The sequence below is a fragment of the Aythya fuligula genome, chromosome 12 (assembly GCF_009819795.1).
Source record: "Aythya fuligula isolate bAytFul2 chromosome 12, bAytFul2.pri, whole genome shotgun sequence".
NCBI classification, from domain to species: domain Eukaryota; kingdom Metazoa; phylum Chordata; class Aves; order Anseriformes; family Anatidae; genus Aythya; species Aythya fuligula.
In genome coordinates, this window is record NC_045570.1 from 21,395,154 (window position 1) to 21,406,968 (window position 11,815).

General features: G+C 41.1%; 1 protein-coding gene across 1 annotated transcript in view; it reads left to right on the plus strand.

Annotated features, from left to right (window-relative positions):
- Positions 1-11,815, plus strand: part of PHLPP2 (PH domain and leucine rich repeat protein phosphatase 2) — a 28,370-nt gene that overhangs the window by 15,073 nt on the left and 1,482 nt on the right. The window contains 11 exon segments of the mRNA XM_032195815.1: positions 1,662-1,892; positions 2,735-2,937; positions 3,416-3,476; positions 4,205-4,300; positions 5,650-5,805; positions 6,560-6,760; positions 8,282-8,444; positions 8,968-9,098; positions 9,476-9,586; positions 10,036-10,224; positions 10,358-10,589. Of these exon segments, the coding sequence (XP_032051706.1) occupies positions 1,662-1,892; positions 2,735-2,937; positions 3,416-3,476; positions 4,205-4,300; positions 5,650-5,805; positions 6,560-6,760; positions 8,282-8,444; positions 8,968-9,098; positions 9,476-9,586; positions 10,036-10,224; positions 10,358-10,589 (1,774 nt within the window).

Here is an 11,815-nt window from a genome sequence, read left to right on the forward strand (position 1 = left end):
CATAAGCAAGAACATGCCGGTTATATCACTGAAGTATTTATAAGTGTTTTACACAAAAGGGATAGCAGATTTTTTTAACTGTACACAAGTTTAAGGTATAAGAACAGTCTCAGCTACACTTCCTTAATCACTAGTGTAAAACAGTTTCAAATGCTGATGTAGAAAAGATGAGGAAACATGCAAATGAAGCATTGTCTGAAGACAGTTTGTGATTATTGTTTCTCAAATATGTCAATGCATGTTTTTCTGCGGCTGCAGAGGACTGTGACTTTCCAAAGTTCTGTTTAATATTTGTATTTATCATTTTCTATACAGATGCAGTTTTTGTTAAAGTTTTAATTTATTGTTTAAAACTTTTCAGTGGTAATTTCTCACAGAGGACTAGTGCTTTTTCTAACACTAGTGTATGGTGCATGTGTTTTGATAGCTTTTTACAAAATTGATTGTTTTTTGTGTTAGGAAGTTTTTAACATGAAAGTAGTTAGGCGATCCCCTCTGAAAAATTTATCTTAAAATATTCGCTGGAGGAAAACTTCTCCAGTTTTGTCTGTGAATACTCAGGATACACCAAAGCTTAAGCTTAGATAAATTTAATTGCAAAGCTATTACTTCTTTTGGTTTTGCAATGGATAAGTGTTGGTGTTGAGCTATTGGTTCGTTGTGGCCTGTTCTTCCTCCAGCTTTTATCTTTTTTTAAAAAGAAAAAAAAAAAAAAAGAATATCTGCAGCTACAATGGGTGTACGTAAGGCATTTCCAGAGCGGACTTTTGGCTGTACACAAACTGTAATCCACACGCCGACTTAAAGTTTTCAGAGGATTACAACTTAGTTATTGGTCCAGTTATCTTCTTGACCCCTTCAGCACTTCTTCTTTATAAGAACTTCTCATGGCCCCAAGCTGCATTTTTACTACTGATAAGCACCATTGAGAAAGTTCTTTGTTGGAATGTGGTCATAAGAAAAGAATTGTGTTTTGGAGGCTCGAGTCTCAAGAGTCATACAAACTTCAAAGCAATTTATTTTGTAACAGAAAGCTACCCTGGAAATACTATTTTCTGAATGGCTGCTGGGGAGATTAGAATTTAAAAATCTGTTATCAATGCTTTAGTGTGGTAGGAATTGTGATTAAACTGTGCCATAAGTGCCATAACTGAGTGCCACAATAGTGATATGAGACTTCAGTGATTGGATGTTGTTGACTTTATTGTTTCTGTTACTAAGTGATGGGCTTTGAGAGGTCTGTTGTGTTACTGCTGTCTTTTTAATTTTTACTTTGTCATAGGTTTTTTAAAGATTGTCCAGCATGCTAAATGAGTTCTTAATTCGTAGAAAACCAAATGATTAACTAAATATCCTTTATTTACAACACAAGTAGTGATTTTTATTTTGTTTATAAAAAATTGTCATAACTAGAAGTTTACCTCCAAAATAATTTAGGAACTATTTGGTGTTGTGTATATGCAGTTCCAAGACTATTACTTGAGTGATAATATTACTCCAGTGACTTTACGGATACAGGAATAAAAACTGTATCCATAAATACCATTAAAAATAACCACACTGAGACCTTGCAGTTATGCAGGTGAATTCACTGAAAATGCAAAATGTGACATTCAGTACTCTTTGCTGAACTACTTTCTTTTTTTTTTCCACTGCTGCAGTCTCCAGAGCTTCTGGCTAGATGGGAATTTCCTCACATCCTTACCAGAAGAGCTGGGAAGTCTGCAGCAGCTCAGCTGTCTTGGGCTTTCCTTCAATAACTTCCGTGAGCTACCAGCAATTTTTGAGAAACTAACTTTTTTAGATAAACTAGCACTGGCGGGGAATTTGCTAGAGACCCTGGACCTTGCAGTGCTGAACCGTATGAGTCACATCAAAAGTGTGGACCTGAGGTAAGGGGTAAACTTGCACTTACGAATAGACACACAAGCCAGATTACTGCTTTCTCTTTACAGCAGAAGAGCTGCGTAAATTCTGGTACATGTTGCAATAATTTGGGTGTTCTGTTTTTTTCACCTCTTACTGATTCTTTAACTTTTAGGGAGTTCTGTTTCTGAGGGTGTGCAGGATTCACTTAGAGAAACTAGGCTAACTGAGCAATGCCTGAAGCAACTCAGTCATGGAATCACAGAATGCTTTGTGTTGGAAGGGACCTTAAAAGACCTAAAGGGACTTTAGTTCCAACCCCCTTGCCACGGGCAAGGATACAAGAAATGTGACTTAGTACTCTAGTTTCCTTTTTTTCATATGCTGTTACCATGAGCTTAGCTTTGATCTCTCTTAGCCTTTTTTTGTTTTGTCGCATTTTTTCCTCTAGAGGTATATTAGGGGTATACATGTATTCCTGATTCCTGAGGCTGCCAGCTGCAGAGCTCTCAGAGAGGGACAAAGAATTTTCTGTCTATGGCAAGGCGGCCTATTATCTGGTCTCTGTATTAGCTTGCTCTGTCAGTACTAAGTAACTGTCCATTGGCCTGGCTTCAAATTTCTAAACTGTAGTCTTCAGAATCTCTTAAATTCTGGGAAATTTAGTAGAATGGTTTCATCTAGCAGTGCAGACATAGGAACCATTTTTCATCATATTCACTGCCTGAAATCCACCATTGCTCCTCATATATCTCACTGTACTTTGGGGTTAGCCTTCACCAGTTCTCCCCTTTTCTCTCTTCTTACTCACATACAGTGTTCAGTGTCCTATTTTCTGACTTTGTACCTCTTATTTCTGAATGTTTAGGCTGAACAACCTGAAGAGAGCAGTGGATGACACTCCAGAGGGGAATAAATCTGTGACTTACATGGATTTACGAGACAATCGTCTGACAGACCTGGATCTCAGCTCATTGGGCAGCCTGGAGCAGCTGCACTGTGAACGGAATAAGCTAAAAGAGTTGACGCTGAGTGGCTTTTCCCTCCGTGCCCTTTATGCCAACAACAACTGTACGTCTGTTTACCTTCTTCATCAGCCTTCCTCCTTCAAGCCTTGGGAGTAAAAGAAGCAGCCCTTTGCTGTCTCCCACAAAAAGAAACGTGTACAATTATTTTTACAGTAGTGAGACCATACATGATGGGTCTTGTGAGGTCAGCTCATAGGGATCACATTCTGGATGTATGTGCGTTGGCTTTGTAACAGGGAGAGGTTATACTGCTGAGTTGCTGTTCAAGGACTTTGTATTCCAGTAACAACTGCTTGTGAGTCCACAAAGAAGTACTGTTCTCCCTTGTTCTGGTGCCCCGTGTGGCAGATGGAGAATGGAATAGTGAGAAGATGTATGAAGTGTGAACTCTTTCTTAAGAAGGATAGTAGAGACATTGAGTATGTGCAGAGTAAGGCTGAGAGTCTCACTTGCTAGCTAGTCTGTGTGCTTTTTTGATGTTTTCCCCTCTGCAGTCATAATTGTTTGCTTTATTTCTTCAGGTCTTACTTCCGTCAATGTTTATCCAGTTCCTGGTCAACTGACATGTCTAGAACTCGTCCAGTAAGTGACTGTACAGTACAGAATATAAAGCATGTATCTGAACACTTCGTTGTTTTCTGCAGAAATTTTCTGGAGCTTTTAAGCTTTTGAAAGAGTTGAGAGCAATTGAGAAAAGGCACTTCATCTTCACAATAGAACGGGAAAACCCAACACTGAATGTGTCCCAGGCCAGAAGCCCCTCTGAACCGGTTTGACGTGTCTTGGTGATTAGCTGTCCTTCAGCTGTAGGCTGTAATCAGCAAAACAAGCCAAATAGGGATCACTGAACCTGTGGCAGTTTACTGGGCCAAATGGTGGGAAGCTGTTGTGCAAACATTTGGATGCTGGTAATCATCACTGTTGGCTTTATTGCTTACATCCACACAAGAGCAGCATTGTTGGACCCATAAAATAGGATGCCCAGAGGATCTGATGACATTTTGCTTCAGTTTTGGGTTGAAGCGCAATAGCAAGGTAGCGTAAGGTGGCTAGTTCTATGTCAGTGCTTTCAACAAACAAAAGCCTCATCATCAGAGCCTTGCAACAGTATTTTCTACCAGTCATGCACCAGCTCAATTTGCATTATGCAGTTGGCCATGAGATAAATTCCTCATGACTAGCTCAGATATTGTTCGTTTTCTACTTTTTTTTTTTTTTTGTTTGGCTGTCACTAGTGCTGTGCAGGGCATACTCAAACAGGGCATATTCCATATGGAGTGCTCGTGTCTAGCTTTTTCTCCTTTTGACAGCAATCAGCTGCAGTGTGTCCCAGACTGGGCCTGTGAAGCGAAGAAACTGGAAGTTTTGGATATGAGCTACAACCTCCTTGTGGAACTCCCATCAAGGTAAGCAAACTACTTCATCAGTGATATGGATGAGGGGATTGGGTGCACCCTCCATAAGTTTTCAGATGACACCAAGTTAGACACAAGTGTTGATCTTCAAGGGTAGGAGGGCTCTCCAGAGGGATCTGGATAGGCTGGGCCAATGGACCAAGGCCAACTGTATGAAGTTCTACAAGGCCAAGTGCCACGTCCTGCACTTGGGACACAACAACCTCATGCAATGCTACGGGCTGGGGGAAGAGTGGCTGGAAAGCTGCTTGGTGGAAAGGGACCTGGGGGTGTTGGGTGATATCTGGCTGAATGAGAGCCAGCAGTGTGCTCAACTGGCCAAGAAGGCCAACAGCATCCTGACTTGTGTCAGAAATAGTGTGGCCAGTGGGACTAGGGAAGTGATTGTTGCTCTGTACTCCTCACTGGTGAGGCCACGTCTCAAATACTGTGTTCAGTTTTGGGTCCCTAACTACAAGAAAGACATAGAGGTGCTGGAGTGTGTCCAGAGAAAGGCAATGAAGCTGGTGAGGTGTCCAGAAAAACAAGTCTTATGAGGAACAGCTGAGGGAACTGGGGGTGTTTAGCTTGGAGAAAAGGAGGAGGCTCAGGGGAGACCTTATCACACTTTACAATTACATTAAAGGAGGCTATAGCAAGGAGGGGATTGGGCTTTTCTCATAAGCACCAAATGGTAAGATGAGAGAGAAGAGTCTTAAGTTACTCTGGGGGAGGTTAGGTTGGATGTTAGGATAAGTATCTTTCCTGAAACAATTGTGAGCATTTAATGTTTTTAAGCCGTTCTGTACAGATCCATAAGGATATAGTTCCAAATTAAAACCTCACCCAAATGGGCAGGGTGGTTCTAGGCTATGTTCAGATGTGTTCAGGTGCCCTTTCTGATTTTTTTTTCAATTTTCTTTGCAGTTAGTGAGGATAGAAGCCCTTCTCCAGAATTGTAGTGATTATTGAAGTAAATGTGACAACAGCCTCAGAAATACTACAGGAGTACTTAGCAGCCTCTTAAAGGCCTGAATCTAAGTTGTCACTTATTTCTGCCTACAAGTTTAAATGGGAATTTAAACTCATCCTTTGTGATTTTTCTCTTCTTTTTCATGTACCTGAGAGAATGTTAGGTGTATGCACACAGATAAACTCGTGTCACAAATTACAGATCTGTAGTAGCGTAGAGGGAAATGCAGATATACCTCTGAGCACAAATTGACTGAATTATCTTGCTACATATGTTTTTCTGCTTTGTCATTGTTTGCATTTTACAACTGATTAAATATTCCATTTTCCCATTATGTGGATGTGAAGTGGAGTGAACCAAGCTGTCATAGTAAATTGTGTCTTTATAGGATCCTCAGCAGCTTGAGCCTTCGGAAGTTGATGGTGGGGCACAATAATCTGCAGAGTCTCCCACCTCTTCTAGAACACATTCCACTGGAGGTGCTGGATCTTCAGCACAACCTGTTGACTGAACTCCCTGAGATGCTCTTTGTCAAGGCTCTGAAGTGAGTGACAGTAACATGCATCTTCTGACTGTGTTAACCTTTGAAGCTGTGAAGGCCATTAATGGTATCTGCATGACTGTCCTTGTGAGGTGCTATGGGCTTTGTTGCCATTTGTATAGGAGATAATGAGTGTGCTTTATGAGGAGTTAATTTAGGTGCCATGAGAGAAATCATCAAGCTGATGTGAAGGGATCAGTCCATGTTACTGTTTAGTTACAGGAAAACAGATATTTGCCTAACCTGGCAGTCAACCAGTGTATTAACTTCAGTTTCAGCTGTTTCTAAGATCCTGTTACTGCATGGAGAGCTCTGTCTTTAAAAGTAGTGCATGAATTCAGGTGCAAAGAAGACAAGACACACAGATTTTCAGACGTTATAACAGAAAACACATCAGGTCATGGGAGAACAGCAACAGTGACCCTTACTGTTTGTCTGTTCAGACATGAGTCAACCCTTCTTAAAAGACTCTAAGCAAGAGTTTATGTAGTCTGCTTCCACCAATGTTACCTGCTCTCTCCATCAGCTCTTCAGTACCCACTGTTTACTGTAAAATGCTATGTGCATCTGCAATGTTATGTAGCTAGTAAGTCATTTGTAGACTCATAAATCTTAATGTGAGTAGGGATGTTAGCTGTGTTTTCTGAGTTGCATAGTGTTGTTGCTTTGTCTGCATAGGCAATTACATAGCTGTTTTTCCTGCTGTTAATAGAGTGGTTTAGATGAAGTCTGGTTTTTTTGCACTTGCTGTGGTTAGCCTCAGGTACCTGAATGTATCTGCAAACAACCTGGAGTCCTTGCCCTCTGCATGTACAGGGGAGGAGAGTCTGAGCATGCTGCAGCTGCTTTACTTGACCAGTAACAACCTCACAGATGAATGCATCCCTGTCTTGGCGGGACACACAAGTCTACGGATCCTGCATCTGGCAAACAACAACTTACAGGCATTCCCTGCAAGGTAAATACATAAGGCTGGTGGGCAAGATGGGCAGTCAGCATCCTCCAGGTGAGCATTTACTTTGTGCTTCAGTTGCTGTCAAAGCAAGATGTTATCCCTTTGGCTTGATGGCAGAGACCTGCCATCCCCATGTGTGCACATAGGAATAACGTTAAGGGGGAGCTGGCACACAGTACTGCTGGCTGCAGTGGTTCCTACCCTCTTAGTTGTGGTGGATGTGTGTGTGGGGATGGAGGCATTATTTCTTCACAACTTCAGTGTTACTGGCATGCAGCTTGTTGTGCTGCATATTTTCGCTTCTCAGTCTTGCCAAAAGGTCCCTAACCAGACTTGTCTGAACTCTTGCCCGATGGAGGCAAGAGTTAATTCATGCACTAGGCTCACAATTTGGTGTTGAAATAGTGAGAAATCCATGCTTACTATAGAAAGTTATGAGGCTAGAGACTCCCATGTGTTCCTACAAAATTGTAAGTATACTCAGCCTTTTTAATTTCTTAGAATGTAGGGAAGGATCCTTTGAACCTTTTCCAAATTCTGATGTTTTTTCTGGCTATACAGACAGCAGAACTTGGACAATGCTTTATTAAAAATCATAAGCAAAGATAGTTTAGTCTGCCAGCATCTGAGTCCCCTGAGGATTCTGAAGACTATTTCCTGTCTTATTGCAACTTGTAGAAGTTTCTGTGTGCATAGCATTACTTAGCTAATTTAAATCACATGCTTTTAAGGTAATCTTAAGTTACCAAATAGCTCATATTACTATATGTTGAAACTGAAATTCCACTATGTTTTTTATCTGCAAATTCTTCTAGGCTTAATTTCATGTGTGCATATATTCCTTTTAATCACTGATTCATTGACTGTCATTGATTCAAATGTGGCTCCCTGCCAAGACCCTAATAGTAGGACTAACACTGAATTCTTATTTAATGATTACTTTTCAGTATCTTCTGCAATTCAGTCTTAGGGTATCAAATGTATCTTTGAAGTGTAGTGTAGGGTTAGTGCTAAACTTGTAGACTTCTCTGTCAGTTTAATTTGTAGTCTCATTTAAAAAAAATAAAAATCTGTTATATTATCACTTTTATTTTTTTACATCAGCACAATTAATGCAATATTGATTGCATCAATGCAAGCTTTGCTATGATTTTCCCTGATACTGGTTAGGCAATGGAACCACTGTCTTGTAAATCTGTTTATTCCTACAAAGTACACTGACACAGCTTAGGTTTTCTCTGACAGTTTTCAAATTAAGACTTTACAGTCTTCTGCTTTAGTGCTGTAGAAGTCAGGGGAAGGGATCTGTCTGGTGTAAATCCAAGCTGGGCATCTGGGGACCCTGAATTTTAAGTACAGTATCTTTGGTCTCTTGGCAGATACATGGTTTCGAATCAATGAATTAGAAATGTAGATTTTAAAGGGCAGTGTGTATGGATATTATGTCTGTGGGTTTAAAAAGTGACAAAATATATGGTATTCTTTTGGCCTAAAAGATATGGTATTCTTTTGTTTCCCTTTCAGCAAACTCAGTAAGCTGGAGCATTTGGAAGAGCTGAATCTGAGTGGCAACAAACTGAAAACAATTCCCACAACAGTGGCAAACTGCAAGCTGCTTCATACTCTTATTGCACACTCAAATGAAATCAGTATCTTTCCAGAGATCCTGCATTTGCCCCATATTCAGGTATTCTTATGGAGCAGGTAAGGAGAAGAAGTTTGGGTGGGAGAATGAAGAGTAGCTGCTAGAAGAGGAACTGGAGATCCCAGCATTTTTCTCAATTAGCTTGCGAAGAGGGAACGAGATACACATTCTAGATCTGTTCCCTCTCATAACTGACCGAAGACAGATAGCGAAGATGAAAGAGGTGAACTGTCTCTGTCTTGGTGTATTTCTTGTGTACTGTTTGAGACAGCAGGATGTATTATTTATCTAGGTGAACTTGTATGTATAGGCCTTATCTTTAGTGTGACCCATTCTTTCTGTATTAGAGTCCTGGCTATTGCAGGTTATGAGCATTTGATGATTATAAATCATTCTTCTACTGATAGGTCAGCTCCATTTTCATGACCTGTTTGAGAGATACAACCAGTAGCAGGAATATATATATCATGTTAGGAAGGAGCAGTGGAGTAACTGATCACGAGAGAACAGAATATTTTCTTTGTCGTTGTGTTTGTTTTTTGTTTTTGTTTTTTTGATACTGCAGATTGTGGACTTGAGTTGCAATGAGTTAACTGAAATCCTCATTCCTGAGGCACTGCCAGCTACCTTGCAAGAGTTGGACCTGACTGGAAACACAAACCTGGTTCTAGAACACAAGACACTGGACATCTTCAGGTGAGTCATGGAGATGCTAAGCCACTAGTGACAGGCACAGGGAAGGGTAACCCTTCCCAGGAGAGGAAATGGAATAGTAATGTATGTATCATAGCACTGCATAATGGTATAACGTTCCCTGCTTAGGCAGCTGAAGCTGTGGTAAAGGAAAGGGCTGGGTTCAAACTGTCAGAACGAACAAAGAATTTTTCAAGTGGTATGAGGTTCTCCCACCTGTATCTGGCATAAATAGTCAGACATCTCCAGAAGGTCAAGCACTTCTTGGTGCAGTTCTTTCAACAGGCTGCTCTCTAAAATTCTAGACTGTCCATGGTCCGTTGGCCACAAGCTATTCAGCGTGGCATCTAGAAGTGATTTTTTTTCTTCTCTCTCCGTAGTCACATTACCACTCTGAAGATTGATGCTAAGCCCTCCCTCACAACTGACTCAGCACTCACTTCCACCTTCTGGAGTCATGGAATAGCTGAGATGGCTGGCCAAAGAAATAAGTAAGTATTGTGGTCTGAACCCTGACACTTTGTCTCCTCGGGGTGCTAAGTGGAGTGCATTGCTGTTATGCTGAACAATTCATCCATCTCTCTCTCCATTTCTTGCTCATTCTTGCTAACTCTAAGCCTCAGTGCTGTCCTTTTCCTTGTTTGTCATGCTTATTCTGGGACCTTTAGGCTTTGTTTCCCACTCTAGCAGAGGTGCTTTGGCTTTCTCTTGCAAACTGTGTCCCTTGTCCTCTCCTCAGCATGTTCAAGGAGGATTTGAGAGTGTCAGTAATAAGCAACAGCTGTACATCTCATGGGGCAGTGGATGTAGTGGATGTAGGGTCAGTGGCTTTGATGCCCTGTGAGAACAGTGCTCGTGACAAGGTGCCTGATGGCCGTGGTTTTGGGGATCATACAATCCTTCGAGGCAGATCAGCTTTGCCCGTATGGTTTTCTAACAGGCTGTGTGTGTCAACGCTGGCAATGGGAAGCTTTGCAGAAGGAGTGGAGGCTGTGTATGGCATGTTTGATGGTGATAAGAATGAGGAGCTGCCACGTCTACTGCAGTGCACCATGGCTGATGTGCTCCTGGAGGAGGTACAGCAGTCGGACACGATGTTCATGTCCAACACCTTCTTGGTCTCCCACAGGTAGGACAGTGAGCAAGCTGGTCCTGGTGGGACCTGCATAGGTGCATCGGTTAATGTGCTAGGTGGGGTGAGGCCACACTCCAGAATGCCTGTCATGGAGTCTGGAGCCTTCCTACACCTTCTCCTCCAACAGGAAGCTGGGCATGGCTGGACAGAAGCTGGGTTCCTCTGCTGTCCTTTGCTATATTCGTCATGATATGTCTGATCCAGCCAGCAACTTTTCTCTGACGGTGGCCAATGTTGGGACATGCCAAGCCATTCTTTGCCGAAGTGGAAAACCTCTGCTCCTCTCCAAAGTCTTCAGCCTTGAGCAATGTTCAGAAGATGCTAAGAGAATCAAAGAGCAAAAAGCCATTATAACAGAGGTTGGTTTAGACTTCAGCTTTCACCTGTCAGTAAAAGCTTGGTTCAGGTACATGCCATTCTGAGCTCTACTGCCTGCACAATGCTGCAGGGGAGAGGGTGGCATGAAGATGCTCAGATGGCTTATCTGTTCCTTCCTGACCTGTTTCTCTTGATAATTAGCTGTTCAGAATGACATGTTCTAAATACCCATCATGGCCTGAGAATTACAGGTACAAAATGCCAAGAATGAGTTGGGGAGAGGTGGAAAGAAAGAAAATAGATGTGGAGCTAAATTGAGATGTGGAGAGAGTGGTATACAGCGCTGTTTATGACTTGGGTGAGTGTGGAGAAAAGACACTGGGGACCAGAGCAGGGCCTGGGAGGTCATGTTGTTTCAAAATTCACAAAATAATCTAGTCTGTCTTGTGTTTCTTGGAAACCATGACTCAAGTATCTCTCTCTGGATTTATTCCATGTTTTATTCAGTGAAGGTATAGGCTAAGTGGCTATTGAGATATGCTGAATGTAGACATCAAGTAGGAACAGGTGAAAATTTTACACAAAAAAGGCAGAAATGTATTTCTATTTGTGTTTTTTATTATTATTTGTATTTTTATTCAAACGTATTAAAACAATTTGGGAAAAATTCTCTAAATGGTAACTTTCAAAAAACTTGGAAAAAACAGGGAAGTTCCAAAGAACTGGAAAATCTGTAGTCAAAAAAACTGAGAAATCAGTGCCAGTCATGTTAGCTTTATGAACAGTGGATCTTAAAAAAAAATAATAATAATAATAATGCTTATGGAGTTGTCTGATGAAAGTATTGTCCCTGCTAATGTGTTACAGTTCTGTGAGATGCTATATTCCTTAGCATACTGACTAACAGTAACTGGAATGAATGTAGCATATTAAATGATTTAAAAACTGTCTGTGTGGATTCTGAAAAATGTAAGTGAAATTATTGTCTGAAGAGATTTCCTGCATGTGTTCTCTGATGGTTTTTAATAATCATCATTAGCAGCAACATCTAACAACAGAAATTAAGAACACCGAAATTAATTTAAAAACAGCAGGGAAGTCTTGGCTGTGGTTCCTGGCCTAAATTCCTTTAATCCCTTTCTTCTGTACTGTAACTGACTGTACCTGTATACTAGCATTTCTCAATGCTCTGAACCAGTTTATGGGCAGGGGCAAGACTCTCCAAATGATCTAATAGTGGATCTAATGTTACTGTTTTGTTTCTCTT